The sequence below is a fragment of the Hippocampus bargibanti genome, linkage group LG16 (genome assembly GCF_051943395.1).
Source record: "Hippocampus bargibanti isolate YZ-2025 linkage group LG16, ASM5194339v1, whole genome shotgun sequence".
NCBI lineage: Eukaryota > Metazoa > Chordata > Actinopteri > Syngnathiformes > Syngnathidae > Hippocampus > Hippocampus bargibanti.
In genome coordinates, this window is record NC_142749.1 from 10,664,855 (window position 1) to 10,686,424 (window position 21,570).

General features: G+C 40.8%; 1 protein-coding gene across 1 annotated transcript; it reads right to left on the bottom strand.

Annotated features, from left to right (window-relative positions):
• Nucleotides 1–184: 184 nt before the first annotated feature.
• Nucleotides 185–20,787, bottom strand: slc7a3a (solute carrier family 7 member 3a). The gene is made up of 11 exons (XM_089017036.1): nucleotides 20,634–20,787; nucleotides 8,955–9,491; nucleotides 7,606–7,767; nucleotides 6,883–7,057; nucleotides 6,687–6,802; nucleotides 4,903–5,265; nucleotides 4,680–4,782; nucleotides 4,090–4,316; nucleotides 3,843–4,009; nucleotides 3,403–3,511; nucleotides 185–3,193 (listed from the first exon to the last, which is right to left on the bottom strand). Exons 2-11 carry the CDS (start codon nucleotides 9,319–9,321, stop codon nucleotides 3,042–3,044), a joined length of 1,941 nt encoding a protein of 646 aa, XP_088873162.1. The 5' UTR covers nucleotides 9,322–9,491; nucleotides 20,634–20,787; the 3' UTR covers nucleotides 185–3,041.
• Between the last annotated feature and the right edge of the window lie 783 nt (nucleotides 20,788–21,570).

A 21,570-nucleotide genomic window follows, 5' to 3' on the forward strand; every position in this document is an offset into this window, starting at 1 on the left:
TTCAAACTAGACCTGATTATCGGATATTAATACCTTGCTTCACACATATGATATAATCCTCATGCGAGCCCATTTATAGTTTTTTTTAATTAAAAATTAGGTTCAGCCTGGTTTTCTTATACATGGCCACTATAAATACCCTTTAGAAACAAGACTAAAAAATAACACAAAAATGACACAATGCTTATGTGAGTTCATCTTTTTTAATTAAAAAAAGTACAGCCTGGTGTATTTATATATGACAATTCTATGTACACTTTGTAAAATAAGACCAAAAAAAATCACTACTGATATCAAAGCATCGTTTTAAGAGGGATTGTTTTCAAAGGCACGAGGGCTTAATGTAATCACATGATTAGTAGACTCTTACACCTTAAGTTTTTTTTTTTTTCATAAACATTGCCAACCTTAGATTTGCTTTCCCGCCACCCAAGCGATGATTCTTTTGAGGCATTCCTCATTGATTTCACATTGAAGAAAAAAAATCCCTCCACATTAATTCAGCAGCATTGAGTATATTTGTGGAGGGCTGTGGGGTTTAATTTACATCATTTTACAAATACTCAAACGAGTACTGTACAACATACAGTAAAGCACATATGTTACGCATGGGGACACTTAAAAATCACATGACATTATAGACCAACTCTTAAAATGTCATTCTTTGTTTCATAAGGTTAGCAGTAGTAGTTCATTTTGGTCAGAATGGCCGATTACCTCAATAGCAAAACAAAAAAAGTCACTGAACTCTTTTCTTTACATGCTAACATACACAACTGTCTTTAACAGGGATGGGCATACCCATCACTATTGGGCCTTTTTAGTTTAACATTTCCCCCATATATACATTCAGGAAAAAAATGCAACATTACGAAAAACACAAATTTAAGAAAAAACGTTTTAGGTTTGTAAAATAGTATATTATATTAAAAGTATGTATTTATCATTAAATAACAGTTTTATTTAAAGAATTTTCATTTGATTTACAAATGCATGGCGGCCGGTAAATTCTATATACTGTACATCAACAGGTTGCCCACTCCTCGTGTAAAAACTTTATCACTATCAACTGATTGACTTAAAGAATTTCAATCAGGTCACCCTACACATGATCATGTACACATTTAAATAAAAACCGCTGCAGAACAGATAAAAACCTACATCGTAACAAAGCTCCCAAGTCTACTGAAACTAAAATGCAAAGAGACCTCAAAATACTCTGCCATGATGAAGTCATGAAGCGGTATGTTTTCACACAAACGCACACACATGTCAATGAGCTCATCGAGTGACCCTGATATCTGCAATTACTTCATTTAGTGTGGACAAAGACTTAAAAAATGGGGGGGAGGCACAACAACTGAAGTGGAACCTCCCAAGTCTAACAACTATGGTTCTAGCTTCAAGTGCGGCTTACCTTTGGAATTGAAAAGCCACCACAGAAGGCTACCAGTGATAGCAAAGATGGGGCAATGGGGAATTACCACAATTCATAAAATATCAACTATGTAAAATTAATTATACAGTGTGCGTTCGCTAAAAACGATGAGAACAAAAATGCCCATGCCACTCACGTTACGTGCCTCGTCGGGCATCTTGGGCTGAGTTATACTTGAGTTTACAATTCATTTCTATGCTTCCATGATAGAAATGCTAATGTTACTTAAAATATGGACTGTAGGGTTAATATATAAATTAAAGTAGACACGAACAGTCGCAACATTTTGAGATTCCGCTGAAAATCAATGACAAGTATTGCTGTGCTGCATGCTAATTAGTCATGACTTCTATTTTAGAACAAATTGAAAGCTGACCACCATCACCACTTCGGAGGTTCCACTGTACAGTACACTGAAAGTCACAAGAAGCTTAAGTGTTTTCCCCGGTGCGATTAGCACAATTTGAATTTTGCATCATGTTAGAAAAACTTGTAACATCAGCCAGTGTAATAACGTTAGACGTCCCTCTGTTTCTTGAAAGCCAACAAGAAGTAACAACTGGTCTCATAAATGGATTTGACAGTGATGAAATTTGATGCGAGAACAACCCCGGTTCTGCAATTTCAGTGTACATCGAACATCGACTAAAAGTTCAAGTTTTGTCCCCGGAAACAATGGACATCATGTTACAGCTGCAAAGTCGACAGAGGTGAGAACTTTAGGGTGTGCTGTACACCGAATTTCAATGGAAAGTTCAAGTTTTGTAGATCATGAATGATTGTGACTGATTTGACGTGATAAAAATTTCAAAGTCAACTCTAAATACTAAAAATCGGCTTCCAATGTTGCCGCCGGTTTGTTTGACATTTTTCAGCTAAAACAACACACAAAGTCAATGGGTGTGTCGTCTTTCACTGAAATTTAACAAGCAAACAACCCGGAACTTGAAATTCAACCAGAATCACACCTTTTTGGGAAGGAGTCCACTGTACACTGAATGTCAAGGACAAGTTCATGTTTGAAGTTTGTCTCAAGTTTAGACTTGACAAATGTGCCAGGGAAAAGATCCATTGCGGAAGTCGCCACTTCAAAAGTAAAGAGAAAAAACTTGGGAGGTGTCTTGTCGATGACATCAAAATATATTGTGCCAAATATAGTGTGCCATTATTGATTGACCTTAGAACATTTCAGTCCAAAACAGGACGTCAAGCTTGTTTTAACTTTGGCACGACCCTGTTTAAACACACAGCAGACACAAAGCAACAGGCTGGTGCAATCAAGTCCATTGGACGCGGATAGGGAGTTGACGTTTCCCCACATAGCGTCACAGGCGTTGGTTGTCATCTTCACTCAGGGAGATGAGGAAGGAGGAGGATCTCGCATGATGACCAGAAAGCGAGCTGACAACAGTTTGCGTGGCAAGAGCAGGCTACTTGGCTGACTATATACAAACGACATCAAATAAAATAAAGAACACCTGTCACACTGTCCGAAGCATCCAGTTATTGGCCTCTCCTCCCTTTCGGTATACTTCCCAAAGTCTGCATGCCCACCTCCAACACACATCCCCCCGTCTCCCTCCATTCTCGGGACTTTGAGTGACTATAAGGGGTTGTTGGCCCCCTCCACGTCACTGTCGTCGGGGGCACCCTTGTAAATCGGGCTCTTGGACTGTAACGCCGGCTCATATTTGCGTTGGGAGGAGCGGTTGGCACTGCTGTTCTTAATTCCGTAGAAAAAGTAGATGGCAAAACCTGTGGGGTGGAATGTGAGGAGAGAAGACGTCAGGAAAGATAGAACCATATGCGTCGTGTTGTGCCATGAGATACGAACGACACGACTGATGAGTTTTTCAAAATTTGACTTGTCTTTTCCCACACAAGTATCTAAAATTTCTACTTGATGCTTTTTCCACCTCTAGCATTAAGCGACGCAAGCAAAGAAGACATGTCTTCACACATACCAATGACCATCCAGACGGTGAAGCGACACCATGTGCCCTTGTCCAGCTGCATCATGAGGTAGATGTTGACGAAGACGCTGAACAGGGGCAACCAAGGAAGCAGAGGAACCTAACAAAAAAGGTGACAACAAAAATGTGCTTAACACGGTTATGTAGAAGTGGTGCAATGGGGAATTGGACTTAAACATGCGACTCACAACAATTTAGGTATATTGAGTTTTTACAGGTGAAATTCCGCATGAACCGAAAATGCAATTGTGGTGAGATATTTAAGACCGCTGTTATGGACAGAAAGTTTTATGACCTGGAGGTATTGTTTTGGAAAATACCAGCACATGATGTGAATGTGTACACAAGTCGTGTGACGCAATTGTACTCAATGAAGTGTGCAAACAAGAAGGGTGGGTGGAGTGTTTTGGGGAAAAATCAGGTGCCTTTACCTTGAAGGTCAGAGCCTCTTTGCTCTCGGGCTGCCTGCAGATGACGATCAGGCAGGCGGCGCAGAGCAGAGCCAAAATAACGCAAGACGCGACCACGGCTTTGTGGCCGTCCAGCAGCGCAGGCAGACAGTTAGCCAGGATGATGCACAGGATGGTGATCAGGACGGCTGCACGGCCACACACAACGGCGCGGTTAAGCTAAAACAGGAACGCGGCGCTCTGGTGTAATGCGCTGCACTGTACTCACAGATGATGGCGGTGGTCACATAGACGATTTGGCCGGAGGTGTGCGTGGGGGTCTTTGCGCTGGGGTATAAGAGCAGTTTGGTGCTGAAAACCTCCCTTAGGGGCTTCTCCTCACTCTCTGTGTATTCGTCACCGCTGTCCCCGCCGCTGACGGCCATTTTATCGACTTCTACCAGCTCCATAAGCTTCTTTGTCTGGCTGGATGATGGCAACGTGCCTGGCTGGTATCTTAAACGTCAAGTTAGAGGATTTATTTGGGGTAAAGCCGACTTGATTCTTGAATTCTTTACAATTGGCTAAATAAAAACATATCAAGAGACCTCATTCCACAATTTGATAATCAGGATGAAAAAAATACATTAAAAAGTGAAATTAATACATGTACATTTGAATGTGTGTGTTGAATATTTTACAAAGTCACTAATTATGCACAGCGCTTACAGGCAAGAACTACTTTAGTCATGATTCAATTGTAATAGACAGTAGTCAAATACAACTGAATTGCACTGTTGAGGACGTTGTTTAACTTTTTATAAAAACAATTAAAATGTGTCTTATGGGGATTCAATAAATTGTAGCTGAGGTTCCTACCTGAGGATGAGAACACAGATGGCTACCAGCGAATAGGCCAACAATGTTCCAATGGACATAAGGTCAACCAGAGCGCCGAGGTCAAACAGGAAAGCCATCAGAGCTGAGGAGAGCCATGGGATTCATGAGTTGAGCAAACCTCTTTTAGAAATCAGTAAAAATGGCCAATTATTTGGTGATTTAAAAAAACAAACAAACAAACAAACATATCACAACATTTTACCCGCAACAATGCCAGAAGCAATGGTGGCCAACAGCGGTGTCTTAGTGCGAGCATTCATTCGGGACAGCGTACGGAACAGCAGGCCGTCTTCCGCCATGGCGTAAATAACGCGAGGCATGGGGAACATGGAGCCCAGAAGACTGGTGGACAGGGCGCAGAGCGAACCCACAGCCACAATGTAGCGGGCCGGGGCCCAGCCCACGTAGGTGAAGGCCTCGGGCAAAGGGCTCTGGGTGTTCAACTGGTAGTAGGGCATCATCAGGGTGAGCGCAGCTGACACACCAAAGTAGGCAAAGAAGCAGATGAGGAGTGAGGCCACAATGCCGATGGGGATGGACCGCATGGGATTCTTGGCCTCCTCGCCTGTGCAAGACAAAATAAAAATGTTGAGAATGCTTCGTGACTAAATTGCGTGTCGTTAAGCCTAATAGCATAATTGTTGGAGAAAAACAACATATTCAACAAAACAAGAGGAGTTCAGTTCCCACAAATCAACTTTTCATGACCCCAGTACGTGACACCAAGGCCAAAACAAAGCTCTTGTGAAAAAAAAAATCTATAAAATATATTTTACTTCAACCAGGAATGTGGTCCTGGTTGAAATAAAATATATCACCTTCAGTATTATGGTTACAGCGTCGCAATCATGTTGTGCAATTCCTTTTACCCTCTTACTTAATATACTTCAACAACTGCTGTACGGTCACGTCCTTGACAAAACAAACAAAACAAAAGGGTTCGGAATTCCGACCGTGGTAATCTGTCATACAACAGGCCCCAGTTTTGACATGCTGTGTGTTGCACGTGGACCCAGCTGTGGTTACGCAAGAAATTCCAGAAACAGGTGCCCCTAGAGTTGACTGCTTTCTGTACTTGCACTCACGTAAAACAGATGCTCAAAAAGCACTTTCACCTCTCGTGTCAAACATGTGATCAGTTAACAGAGGCAAAATGCAAAAAAAAAACTAAATGTCACACCCATAGTGTAATCCAATGAGAAAAGCGGTACTGAAAACACCCATTTTTGACAGACACTTAACGAGCAAAATTAGTGACAGCACAAAAAAAAAAAAAAAAAAAAAAAAAAATACTGCTAACATGAAGCTTAGCTGTCATTTGGTTCATGATGCATCCTTGATTGAGTTCACAAAATGTTGAAAAAAGTATTTATTTTTCATTTGTTTTAATTGCTTTTTTTGTAAATGTATTTACAAGAGGAATTTTTTTAATTCTCATTTTCTAATCTTTTTTCTTTTCAATGTATTATTACTTATTAGTATTGAATACTGCTGACTGTTGAATTTGTAACTTTGCATCAGTTGTATCAATTATTTTGGTTATTTTAACACAATCTATGTATTTTTTGTCTGTTTATTTGTCTGTATTATTTGTGTTTTAGCTTTTCTATATTTATAACACGTTGGGAAGAGTTTTGTGTTTTAATTATTTATTTCCCCCCACTCATTGTTTTAATTCATATAAGCGGTACCTCCATTTTACAACTTTTATCACCTTACCACAAGCATGTTAAAATGATTTGTTTTATACTGTGCTAAAGGAGGTTTCTTGACCAGCGAAACCAACACAACCAAAGTCTTTTCTCAAAGACAAGATTTAATTTGGCCTTTTGGTGCTGCCGTTTTGGTTAGCAACAGAGATCAAATGGGCTCAGACGTTACTACCCGTTTTTTTCAAATGAAAGTGGGAAGGTGCGGCAGTTGGAAACAACTGGGGCGTGCGTCCCTTTCAAGATAGCTTGTTATAATTGAGGAAGCCTGACATACTTGTGGTGGCGATGCAGTCAAAGCCAACAAAGGCGTAGAAGCAGGTGGCGGCACCAGAGAGCACGCCGGCGAGGCCAAACGGGGCAAAACCACCAGTCCCAAAGTCTTTCTCAATACTAGATGACATTCAGAGAAAATCACAAGTGAATTCACAGTCAAACAAGATACACAATATTTCCAAGCGTAGACTACTGACTCGCTGCTATTGCTTTCGTTCAGGAAACTGGTGTAGTTCTCCAGCGTGAGGTTCCAGTTGGTCGTGTCTCCCTTTACGAATCCCGAGATAATGACGAAGCCCAGCACCACCAGGTTGATGCCGGTGAAAATCTTGTTGACCAGCGCCGACTCGCTTACGCCAAAGGCCAGCAGGCCTAAGGGCACAGAGCAGATGAAACCCATCCGATAGATCATTTGCGACGTGTGGGCCCAAGTGTGGGAATGACATCAATCCATCAGGAACCGATAACATTTAGCAGTGTTCTCACTATTTGAGATCCCACACAAGGTGCAACAGTACAGTGACAAGTGCACTGGTGGCTTTATGAAATCAACACTCAAATGTGACTGTCTGGTCTGAGTTTAACTAGACAGCTTATTCCTGTGATTTTGTTGACCAGACCATATCTTATTCCTTCACATACTTCCTCGTTTTTCTACTTGAGCCTATTATTGGTTTACCGTGATGCTAAGTAAATCTTTCAAGAACCGGTAATACTCGCTGTCTTTGGTAATGTGCTCTAAAAATAGTTAACTAATGAAGGGACACCGCACCTCACTAAGAAGAATTCAAACTGGAGAAAGTTTTAACATCTGATGTCAGATACCCCCGTCCCTCCAGACAACTGCTCTTGGTATAGCTTCAGTTGTCCATAACGAATGGCCACCAAAACATGTCCCTTTTCAGTCGGTGATGACTCACCGGTGAGCAGAAGTATCAGAATGAGCGCAAACAAGTCAGGGTACTCCGCCAACACATTGCCGGGCACCTTCATTGTCATGGAGGCTTTGAAGAACGCTGATATCTTCTGCTCCACAAGGTTGTCAAAAGTGGAGCTCCATGCACGGGCCACACTTGCAGTACCTGTTACAAATTGGGAAAGGGGGGGGGATCAGTCAGGTAGGGAAAAAAATGCTCAGACTGAACCCCATTCATTGGTGGGGATACTTTCGAGTCAGACTTCTTATGGGTGAAAATGTATGATTTAGAGATACAGTAAAGTCTCGTTATATCGATATCGGATATATCGATAGTCCCGGTTATATCGATACTATTTCTATGCACGCACGGAGAAAATTACATGCAAACAGGGTCGGATATATCGATAGTCCCGGTTATATCGATATTTTTTCGGACTCCCTTGAATATCGATATAACGAGACTTTACTGTATTAGAACGTAACAAAAACATACATTGTTTTAAATTCCCTGTTTTCATTTTTATATTTTTAGTAGTAGTTTTGTATTTTATTTGTCAAGTGCTTCTTTTAAAAAATGTTAGTGTCAAAAAGTAAACAAAAATTCCTAAATGACTGTTGAAATCAAATTCTTCCAAACAATCGTGCAATGTAACTAAAATGTATTAAATATCATTTAGGATTTAATTTTGCAGGTGTAAAATCTCGCTTGTTTGTTATTGTTATTTAAAAACACACTTGTTATTATATTTTACAAATGAAAATGCTTCAACAATTTATGTTTACTCATTTTGTTTATTTGCGTTAACTGTCAAAAGTTTAGTCTGATTATGAGCTGTAGCTGATTTCAGCCAAAATGTGCAACAGTGTTATGTGTCATTAATATACAAGCACAGCATTGTAAAAATGTACCATATTTTCCGGTGTATAAGGCGCAACCCCAATGAATGGTATATTTTTGAACTTTTTCCATTTATAAGGCGCACCGGACTATAAGACACCTCCAATGAATGAAAAGTTTTCCAAATATAATATATCAATGTTTTCCAAATATAAGGTACGCCACATTATAAATCACAACAATGACTTCTACAGATGGAAATGGAGTCGTGGCTGCTGTAGTGGTAGTTGCGAGACCTGTTGTGGCTCAATTACTTCACATGTAAGGTGTACTTGCGTATTAGGGCACAGGGTCATCTATTGAAGAAAATCAAGGCTTTTGAGTGTGCCTTATACACCGGAAAATGCAGTCAGTATCCACTTGTGTCTCTGGGCAAGAGCTGTGGCTTACAGCAGGTCTTTCATTTAGTATTTGGGTTTCACTAATAAAAAGTAATTGTGTTGCAGACTCACCAATCACATAGGAAAGAATGAGATTCCAGCCTGTGATGAAGGCCCAGATCTCTCCCACTGTCACATAGCTGTAGAGGTATGCCGAGCCAGTCTTGGGGACGCGGGCTCCGAACTCAGCATAGCATAAGCCGGCTAACATGGACGACAGTGCAGCTATGAGGAAGCAGAGGACGATGGCGGGCCCAGCCTTCTCTCGGGCCACCTCGCCGGCGAGGACGTAGACGCCAGCGCCCAGCGTGGAGCCCACCCCCAAGGCGATGAGGTCCAGGGTCGACAGGCAGCGGGCAAAGCGCGTCTCCTCGTTGGAGAAATCCAACGTGCGGCGACGCAGCAGCTTGTTGCCAAATTGGGACAGCTTGCCAGCCATGTCTGCTGTGAAGATGCGTGGAGCGCTATCCAACTTGGATCTTTCTCGACTGCTTCAGGTGGGTGTGATTGACACGAGGCGTAAAACCCACAGAAACTTTGCGCAGATGGTGAAGGTGAGGCTGTCGATGATTGGTCTGCGGGCGTGTTCGCTCTGGCGGATTTGGCAGCCTGTGATGAGGCAAGAAGAAAAAAGTTCGCTCTTCAGGAACTGCTAAAGTTTTTCCGTGCTTGGCATTAGGCAGCACAAGTTATTGCAGTCCTTCCATTGCTGCTGGACAGCTGCTACCTCGGAAACAAGCCGTTTGCTCCTTGCACTTTATTCACGGCATCCATCGCACAAATGCACTCTCTAGCTCTCACTAGCTACTTGCCTAGTTTCACACACAAATTACGCCGGTAACTTGATTCACGGACGCCCAAGCCTATTTTGTTCCAAAATGTCACTTGATCGATTGTTTGCTTTGCGTCAGTGTGTTAAGTACGTGAATGCCCTTACAAGTGGTCAAGGATAGCCACAGTTGCAGGTCAAGGTTTACTGAACAGGCCAAAACAGTCAACCAATTGCTGTTAGCTTGACTACTACTTTCTGACAGCATACATGTTAATAAGCCGGTACCCCAAGTTGAAAGAAAATACCGCAACCTAATAACTCAAGACTGAAGATCAGCAAGACAAAATAAAACTGAAGAATAGGATATAAAAAAATATGGGATTAAAAAAAACATTAGTGGAAACATTAATAAAGAGGTGAGAAGGCCTACATAAAAATGAATAGACACTAAATAGTTACATGAATAAATACATGAAATGATAAAGTATTGAAATAAATAGTAAATAGACATTATAGTACGTTATGTCCAGGTATTTTTACCTCCATTTCTGTCAGCATGTAAGCATGGCGAGAGCTTAGGACAACCCCACACTTGTCTTGAAATTAAATACCTAGACAAAACCTTGGCGCAAAAATTGCTTGCGTGTCCAATGAGCGAACCGCAAGTAAATAATGACTGTTGTGGTACCTTCCGGCTGCGGCGCAAAACAAAAGCTTGTAGCAGCTTGTAAATCGAGGCCTTGACTTTCAGAGCAAGTTTGGAAAGTCCGACAAAACGGGAATAGGTCAGAATTAATTGAAAATGAATCAATCCTTAAATTGACAGTTATTTTCATAAGCTAATTTTGAAATTAAAAATTGTCAAAATCCTCAGATTTCAGCCTGTCAACCTTAATTATTCAGATTAATCTTGTCCTTCATGAAAGCAGAACGGTTATTTGTGGAAAAATCTTTTATTTTGGAAAAATGACGGAAATACAAACTCAATCCGTTTCAAAAAGGTATCTGAGCACAGCAACTCCTCTTTTTTTATATTGCCGAACTGACTAAACTATTGATTATAAAATAGGGTTATAAAATAGGGTTTTGTAAAACACTTGGTTGAAGAAACTTATGAAAGGATGAATCGATTCTCAAAATTGATGAATAGTGAGTGACAGCACTCTGATCCAATGTTACCAACATTTCAGCATTTAGTGGCCGGGGGCATTTATTTACTCAGCCACAGATGGTGAGAGGCATCTTTTTGGACAAGGAGGTGTTTGGAATAATAATAAACAATATTATAAAACATGAATGTAATATGAAAGAAAAATATCAAATAGTGGCACTATTGTTTAAGCTGAGAAAATACATATTTTTTTCTAGTGGCAAAAATATATATAAATAGATAAAAAACAAGTTTATGTGAGGAATGTGTATTTTGCTTAGCGAGACAACAAACCTAGCAAATAATCAGGAAAGCACGGCACATTATATGATCGTCAATCTGAACTTTTTTCACAATTTTCAAGACAGGCTGGATCAAATATAGGTTGGCCGCCACCAGCCTCGATTCTTCACAGTATTTGCCCAGGATTTAGATTTTTGTACACAATTAGGAGCTCTGCTCGAAAACAGGTTAGTCAGGTACATTTGCGACAGTTACTCATTCAAATGATAGTTGACAGGCGGACATAATATCAATGTTCAAACTGAGTCATGCACTTTGAATAAAACATTGCAAGATGTCAATCGAGACTTGCTCGTGGCGCCGTTGATTAAATAGGAGAGAGATCAACATCAGGGTATAAATAATTACACGAGCTTTGTTTAACCACTGTTGCTAGTGAGTGAAATGCATTTTGGATTGGATTTGCCTTTATTGATGAGAAGGTTTCTTCAGCCGTCATCTGTACAAAAGTGAAGGTTTCGGACGTTTCGCCTCCTATCCAAGAGGCTTCGTCAGCGAACTAAAGTCTGACTGGTCGTATCGGCCCCATTTATATATCCCTAATGTCCAGACCTGGTGGCGCCGGACACAGCTATGATAGGTCCCTACTCTCAGGTTGGGGGAGGCGCGGGACCCCCCCCTGTGACCCCACTGATTGTTCCTACATTCCTGACTAACGATTGGCCTATTACACCCACTCCCCCCGGTATCACCTCATCAGCAAAACGACCCTCATCAGCATTGCGAAAGTTGCCTAACCTGTTTTGCCTGAGCAGGCTATTGTATGAACGATCCAAATTGAACCTCACACCACCAGACCGGTTTAATGAAGGATTTTGTTGTTTTATAAGAATCGCCTCTTTTACCCCCCTTTCAAACCATCTATGTTCTTTCGCTAAGATTTTAACCTCATTCTCGTCAAATGAGTGGTTAGTAGCTTTTAGGTGCAAATGTACTGCCGATTGAGGCCCACTAGTATTATCCCTGCGATGTTGATAAAGTCTTTTTTTGAGAATTTGTTGAGTCTCCCCAATGTACTGCTCTTTACAATTTTCATTCTTACAATGTATGGAATAAACTACATTACTTTGTTTTTCATTTGGTAGCCTATCTTTTGGATGCACTAATTTTTGCCTTAACGTGTTTATCGGTTTGAAATAAGTAGGAATTTTATGTTGCCAAAGGACTCTTTGTAATTTTTCAGAAACTCCTGCAATGTACGGTACTGCTACTCCTCTCCTTTTAGAATCTTGAGAATTATTGGTTTCGTTCGCTATTCTTTCTTTCTGACATTTGTTGAATGACCACTGAGGGTACCCACAGTTAGTGAGTGCTCTCCTGATATGTTTTGACTCCTTTTCTCTACCTTCAGTGCTAGTTGGTATTAGTTTAGCCCTATGCTGGAGGGTTCTGATAACTCCTAGTTTATGTTGTAAAGGGTGGTTAGAGTCAAAAAGTAAGTATTGGTCAGTGTGCGTAGCCTTCCTAAAGACTTCTGTTTTTAGCGCTCTGTCCTCTTTTATAATTACTTTACAATCCAAGAAGGCTAGTTGGTTCTCTTGAATGTCCTCACAAGTAAATTTAATGTTGAAGTCTACAGAGTTGAGATGATCTGTGAAGGATTGAATTTCTTGTTTCTTAATTATGACAAAAGTATCGTCCACATATCTAAACCAGTGTCTAGGTTTTGTCCCTGGGAAGGATGTGAGGGCCTGTTTCTCCATCTCTTCCATGTAAAGATTAGCCACTATGGGTGAAACTGGTGAGCCCATAGCACAACCATGGATTTGTTTATAAAATTTTTCCCGAAATTGAAAATACGTAGTATTAAGGCAGATTTCTAATAATTGGCAGATGTGATCCGGTTTCAGTTTGGTTCTTTCATGCAGAGAAACATCCGCCAGCAGCCTCGTCCTCACCACTGAGACTGCTGCTGGGGTTGGGACAGATGACAGAGAGAAGTCACATCGTATGATGCCAAAGTTTCCTCAGGTTCCAATATGAGGTCTTTGATCCTCTCTACAAACCCTGTGGTGTTCTCTACGTGGTATTCTGTGTTACCAACCAACGGAGCTAAAATAGTTTTTAAATATTTGGCTACATTGTATGTAGAGGAGTCAATGCTACAAACAATGGGTCGGAGGGGGAACCCTTCTTTATGTATTTTTGGCAGGCCATAGATACATGGCGTGGCCTCTCCCGGGTATAATCTAAAATACATCTGTTTGTCTATATGTTTTCCTTTCTCTAGCTTTTGGAGACAGTCAATCATTTCTTTCTTGTATCTATTGGAAGGGTCCCTTTTTAGTTGCTCATACGTGTTAGAATCACTGATTAACCTATTTATTTTGTCTTCATAATCCAATGTGTTGAGCAGCACTGTGCATCTGCCCTTGTCTGCTGGCAAAATAGTAATATTTTTGTCTTTTTGTAGAGTAGTTAACGCCTTTCTCTCTTCTAATGTTATGTTGGACGGAGGAAGTTTGGCACTACTGAGAAGAGCTGATATTTTAATGCGTAGATCATCTGCCTCTGCATACGAAAGTTTGTTATTTTTAATAGCCGATTCAGTAGCTGTGATATAATCTATTGTAGGTATAGTTTTAGGAGTCACTGAGAAATTTAAACCTTTGGTAAGTACTGCCTTTTCTGTCTCTGAGAGATCTCTGACAGACACTGACAGTACTGCCTTTTCTGCCTTCCCAGTACTGCCTTTTCTGTCTCTGAGAGATCTCTGACAGAGATCTCTCAGAGACAGAAAAGGCGGTACTTACCAAAGGTTTAAATTTCTCAGTGACTCCTAAAACTATACCTACAATAGATTATATCACAGCTACTGAATCGGCTATTAAAAATAACAAACTTTCGTATGCAGAGGCAGATGATCTACGCATTAAAATATCAGCTCTTCTCAGTAGTGCCAAACTTCCTCCGTCCAACATAACATTAGAAGAGAGAAAGGCGTTAACTACTCTACAAAAAGACAAAAATATTACTATTTTGCCAGCAGACAAGGGCAGATGCACAGTGCTGCTCAACACATTGGATTATGAAGACAAAATAAATAGGTTAATCAGTGATTCTAACACGTATGAGCAACTAAAAAGGGACCCTTCCAATAGATACAAGAAAGAAATGATTGACTGTCTCCAAAAGCTAGAGAAAGGAAAACATATAGACAAACAGATGTATTTTAGATTATACCCGGGAGAGGCCACGCCATGTATCTATGGCCTGCCAAAAATACATAAAGAAGGGTTCCCCCTCCGACCCATTGTTTGTAGCATTGACTCCTCTACATACAATGTAGCCAAATATTTAAAAACTATTTTAGCTCCGTTGGTTGGTAACACAGAATACCACGTAGAGAACACCACAGGGTTTGTAGAGAGGATCAAAGACCTCATATTGGAACCTGAGGAAACTTTGGCATCATACGATGTGACTTCTCTCTTTACATCTGTCCCAACCCCAGCAGCAGTCTCAGTGGTGAGGACGAGGCTGCTGGCGGATGTTTCTCTGCATGAAAGAACCAAACTGAAACCGGATCACATCTGCCAATTATTAGAAATCTGCCTTAATACTACGTATTTTCAATTTCGGGAAAAATTTTATAAACAAATCCATGGTTGTGCTATGGGCTCACCAGTTTCACCCATAGTGGCTAATCTTTACATGGAAGAGATGGAGAAACAGGCCCTCACATCCTTCCCAGGGACAAAACCTAGACACTGGTTTAGATATGTGGACGATACTTTTGTCATAATTAAGAAACAAGAAATTCAATCCTTCACAGATCATCTCAACTCTGTAGACTTCAACATTAAATTTACTCGTGAGGACATTCAAGAGAACCAACTAGCCTTCTTGGATTGTAAAGTAATTATAAAAGAGGACAGAGCGCTAAAAACAGAAGTCTTTAGGAAGGCTACGCACACTGACCAATACTTACTTTTTGACTCTAACCACCCTTTACAACATAAACTAGGAGTTATCAGAACCCTCCAGCATAGGGCTAAACTAATACCAACTAGCACTGAAGGTAGAGAAAAGGAGTCAAAACATATCAGGAGAGCACTCACTAACTGTGGGTACCCTCAGTGGTCATTCAACAAATGTCAGAAAGAAAGAATAGCGAACGAAACCAATAATTCTCAAGATTCTAAAAGGAGAGGAGTAGCAGTACCGTACATTGCAGGAGTTTCTGAAAAATTACAAAGAGTCCTTTGGCAACATAAAATTCCTACTTATTTCAAACCGATAAACACGTTAAGGCAAAAATTAGTGCATCCAAAAGATAGGCTACCAAATGAAAAACAAAGTAATGTAGTTTATTCCATACATTGTAAGAATGAAAATTGTAAAGAGCAGTACATTGGGGAGACTCAACAAATTCTCAAAAAAAGACTTTATCAACATCGCAGGGATAATACTAGTGGGCCTCAATCGGCAGTACATTTGCACCTAAAAGCTACTAACCACTCATTTGACGAGAATGAGGTTAAAATCTTAGCGAAAGAACATAGATGGTTTGAAAGGGGGGTAAAAGAGGCGATTCTTATAAAACAACAAAATCCTTCATTAAACCGGTCTGGTGGTGTGAGGTTCAATTTGGATCGTTCATACAATAGCCTGCTCAGGCAAAACAGGTTAGGCAACTTTCGCAATGCTGATGAGGGTCGTTTTGCTGATGAGGTGATACCGGGGGGAGTGGGTGTAATAGGCCAATCGTTAGTCAGGAATGTAGGAACAATCAGTGGGGTCACAGGGGGGGGTCCCGCGCCTCCCCCAACCTGAGAGTAGGGACCTATCATAGCTGTGTCCGGCGCCACCAGGTCTGGACATTAGGGATATATAAATGGGGCCGATACGACCAGTCAGACTTTAGTTCGCTGACGAAGCCTCTTGGATAGGAGGCGAAACGTCCGAAACCTTCACTTTTGTACAGATGACGGCTGAAGAAACCTTCTCATCGATGGACCACTCCTGTACGACTGAGAGCTTACACAGACGATTTGCCTTTATTAGTCTTTATTTTGTCTCAATGAACCAACTGTTTGCACACCGTCTTCTGTCACAATGTCGGGCCCAACCGAAATTAACAAATGATCTTTTCCCATTTGTTAAGAATATTCAGATCAATTTGCCATACTTGAATCGACCTAAAAATAACTAAATACACGAGTCGCACCTTAAAATGAAGATGACACTGACTCCGGGATCACTTTAACCCACAAAGTTAATGGTTAGTCAAAACTGTTTGAGAAGCTGTCATAAAAGTAGTGTAGTATTTTGCAGATTACTCGCGCCGGAAAACGAAGGGCGCGAAAAGATTGGAAGTTCAGCCCCCCCACCCTCAAAAAAGACCTGCCAAGTTACTGAAATGAGCGAATTGATGATTACATTCTGTCTTTTCGAGGCTTACGCAACACACTCAGCTGTGGCTATATTTCCTGCTAAGGCGTTAGATGATTGCACGTGAACAACTCCACAAACAGGCGACAAATGTTTGTCCAAAAGTTGTCAGTGGATAAACAGCATTCACACTGCAAATAATGTCAAGTCTAATTTTGGTCTACCCTCAGCCCCCAGGCATACCGGACACAACTATCACAAGCTATCACAAATGTTTCAGTGTGAAAGGCAACATCCTATTTAAAGTATTACAAGAATAAAACTGACTATTTAAAGGCTCTTGGTGTTCAACAATGAAATAAAAGCACAATAATAAACTAAAACACTCTCCCACACAACAAGCTATCAAAAAAAACTCGAGTATGATAACCAATCAAGAGATTATTTGACTACAACAACCTCGCTGCCCAAGGTTGGGCCCCACTTTAGCCACTAATCTTTTCCTTGTGCTTTTGTAAATTGGTGAGGGCCTGCCTACAGTGGAGCAGGTTGTGCCGTGGCGTGGCTTTAGGAATGTGCCGTTTGGCAACATCTGCGAAGCGACGCCTCCTGCCTTTCAGCGGGGAAAAGGGCAAACGCTCTACCCGCAATTAATTTAGTGGCATTTTCCTTATACTAAGATCCGAGTCCTCGAGTGAGCAAGACGTTCTTCCCTGTAAACGAAAGCCTTTCAACAATGCAATATTACAACAGCCGACATAGGCTCTAAGAGGATTAGGCTGGAAAAGCAACAAACAACTTAACCTAATTACAACCCGTGTACAGTTCCGCAATCAACTTGCAATGTAAATAGCCAACATCTTGCCCGTCAACCACAACACAATGCACACATGTACAATATTGGCGAACCAATACTTTATTTACATACAACACCTGTAACAACGTGCTTCAGAGAATATTTAAAACAAAAAAATGATACAACAATAAAGCGTCAACAATAAATCATCACAACTCCCCCAGCATATTTTTTTTTTATTTTCCCAATCAGACCTAGGGTGAGGTAAATTTATCACTCTACAGAGAATGTATCTTATTACTTGAGTTTGCTCCATTAAGATTGTCCCCCCATGGCAAAATGAATAGCTTGGCTAAAAGATTTGGGAGAATCATTCTCGCCAATGATTGGATGACACCTTTTCTGTTCCTACGGCATTGATCTAATCTAAACACAGGCACAAAAAGAACACCATGTTCAGTAGCCCACAAGACTAAACAGCCAATGAAAAGCGCTAATGTGACCTTGCATAACCCCGGAAGGTGGATTAGACCATGGCTCCGTGTGTTTATGTGTGTACACGAACACACTACCCCAGCCCACCCTTTGAGCCACAGTGTATGTTTGTATGTGTAAGAGGCGCTATGACTTAACATAAAGGCTCGGCATGTTTGCACAAGGGCGCTCTCGCATTTTGAACTCGCGTACGTGCGTGCGGACTGCTTGACCGCCGAGCCCGAACCGACCGACCCTTAAAGTCACCTGGCTGGATGTAAACCCCGCTGCCAAAAAGGAAAATAGTGCACTGGCCGGGAGATGGAATGCGACTAAAGCCAGATTCTGTTCATTTTCTCCACTTGCGATGACAGAGAAAATAAATTTGCTACTTTTAGAAGTCATGTCAACAGAGGACACAAACATTGTTTGAAAAACTTTACATTGTTTTGATCATACAGACTATTATTTAGTTTGTTGTGACATTCCTCTAACCAGTAAGAGTTCGATGCCATAGGATTTTAGGAACACATTTTGGTATCATGCATGATGACGTTCACCAATATAAATTTTTATAATTTCTTTGAGCAAACATCATAGAAATACAGTTCTGTATGATTTTGGTTCCAAGAATTGCATCGTTACATTTTCTTACTGTGTAACCAACAGCTATTCTTAAATGTCGATGTCATTCTTTACACCGATAACACCGCCGTTACACTTGAAACACACTGAAAAAAAAATACTTCTTAAAGTATATTTGGGCACCTGTGTGTACCATAATACAGTTTCAACATTAACGTTGTGTCAAAATGTAGGAAACTGATTATATGAAGCAATGTGATGAAGCATGAAGGTACCTTGCAGGGTAGGAATAGGATTTTTCGGTGAAAGTGTGATGACAGATGGAAGATTTGAAATACAATATTGTAGATTGCTGTGTAAAAGAAATCATTTGCCGTTATCATCATTTAATGTATGTGGAAATGTAGGTGAATGTGTGATGGCTTTGAGTCCTTTCGGAATGATGTTGCTTTTCCATGCTTGAGTTGGCTTTTTATTACAGGAAAAAAAGTTAAACTTATTTTCCTTTCGGCTTTTCCCTTCAGGGGTCGCCACAGCAAATCAATGTCCTCCACCTAACCCGGTTTTGTGCATCCTCTTCTCTCACACCAGCTACCTTCATGTTACAAACGGGCAGTTCAAAAACGAGCTGTAAAAAATCTGGTATTCAATACTACACTGCTATAACTGCTTAACTTTACTAACCATTGACTCGCATCGAAAAGATCACGGTGGGATGAGTCACGACCTATTTTACAGATATAAACATCCCACAATTGAAACGTAAAATGTCTGCTGGCCGATCATCAAGTTATTTCCCTGTAAATCGGGAGGTGTGGTGTGCATTCTTCCTGTTGCAAAACCTGTGAGAGTTCTTGTACAACTTCACCACTCAACATTGAACATTCCGCTCCACTACCAACGATCACAATTACAAGGATTACGTTTTTGTAATGACTTCAATCAACAAACCATTCCCAATTGAAAACAGGATATTATTATTTGTAGCTGCCCTGTCACAGAGCTTTGAACACCTTGAGCAGAACACACCTCCAAGCCCCCCCCCCCCCCCCCGTGCATTGCATCACAATGAATCATACTCGTGAGACGTAACATAAATTTCTGAAAAAACCGTACATCTAAAGTGTCACAATTAAAATCTTAAAACATACACGGCCAAACCTTTACTTATTGTGGTCAATTTAATGTCTCATTCTTGAATGAGAAATCTTCAAAGTATATTCTCAATTGCCTACAACATCGACGAGAGCAAATCCCACGTAACCGCACCACAGCGAGACACCTGACGGAATAATTGCAAATTTTATGACGATTAAAAGAATATCAATTTTGATCTATTGTACTCATATTTCCCAACAAGGAGTTCACGCGAGTGAAAATATCGTGACTGGACACAGGCTGATGCAACACACGCATGGTGTCTTCCTCGAACATCATGGCAAAATTAACAGGAAAGATGAGTCACATTTACGTCAAAAAAATAATCACATCAATATTCAAATATCCACCTAAACTGCTCGAACGTTTAAAAGGGCGAAAAACCATTACTTACGATATTGAACACGACACTAGTTTTTTTAAGCAACTGTCACTGACCAAACCAGCTCGCTACGTGGCTCGCCCGTCTCCGGTTGCTGGTGTTGCTTTCACAGTTGACACGAATCGTCGTAATTCGCTAAAGTAGGAGACAGAACGTGTTCCCAAATCGGTGACAAAACAATTGTTTGAGTCCAAATTTATCAGTTTCATCAACACTGAGTACTGCCCAAATTAACTGGCTGCTACAATGCCAATGTTCCACAAAACAGCGGAATTTAGTGAGTTAATTTTATGGAAACTGTCTGAAATCCTATAGTCCGATAGTGGCATGAAGTACCGTCAACGTAATTCCACGCCTTAGTAGTAACCGTGCTCCTACCAAAACAATGAATGAAATCGCGGGACTAAAATAGTGTGTGAAAGATGAACCGTACATTTAAACACAACACACACATACACAAAAAAATATCCAATATATAGATATAAAAAGCGCCCCCAGGGCTATGACGTCAGATGATCGCCCGCTCAAAATGGTAAATAATCCAGCGAGGCCGAACGCCACAACGGGTACTAAAACTGAAACTACTAACTAAACTACTACTGAAACAACTACTAACACAAATCGGTGTATTTTAACAATCACAACACTGACGTTGCTCTATTCTAAACAATTAAAAGCGCCGGTTATTGTGGAAAAGCGACGAGGATGATTGCGTCAGTCGACTCGGGTGACCGCCAAAATATGTAGTGTTTTTTAAAATCTTGAAGCCACGTATGAGCAAAGAAAACGTTTCTTACCTTGAACACCGGTTGAACTAAGAGCGTGCAGGATCCGGATAACGCAGAGCGTTGTGCTTTTTTGTTGATGAAATATATCACTCAGGAGCGCCGTGCATGTGCTTTTGATCTGCTTGGTAGTAGGCGGAGGCATTCAGCAAGTGTGTGCGTGTACGTGTGTGTCTATGCGCGTGTACATGTCCCCGCGCGTGCACGCGTGCCTGTGCGTGTGTTTGCAAACACAGTGACGTAACACCGTACGACCTTCCCTTCCATAGGCTGGGGTCTAAAAAAAGGCTAGGTCCAAACGTTTTTACAAACATGATCAAAGAAACGTTAGCGGTGTGATTTAGGACAGGTGTGAGTCATTTTGAAATGTGCACGCGCTTTATTGTATTAAAATGCTCATATTAGGAAACGAGCGATAGGCTTCTCCCCCTTTGAAAGCTATAGCTGGTTGTGCCTGTAGCCACTTGTGGAGTACAGTCCAAGCACGACTGCTAAGACAATATAAAACCAAAACTACAGTATAGCTATATCCCAATCACATATTTTTTTTTTACCCAAGTCCAAGTCTCAATCCCACCATGGCAATGCTTTCCAAAGAAGGACATATGCATGGTCTTAATTATCTTAAATGTTTAAAAAATAATTTTCAAATAAAGAGATACTGTATCAACACGAGTTTTTTTACAGGTATAAGTGTGGTTCAAATCAAGTAAAAATGTTTTATACTTGACTTTAGAATTAAAAAAAACATCTTTTGCAGACAATATCGATCATCAAAACATGATGGCCCTGACTTCCATTCACATGATCGGATCGAAAAGAAAATCTTTCAAACATCTCTCCTTTGAAAGTGAGAGCTAACTCTCCAATGTCCTATTAGCAAGGCCATAAACCTGCTTCAGATGCTCTGAAATTTTTCAAAACATGGCGTGATGGTCCAGGAGAAAGA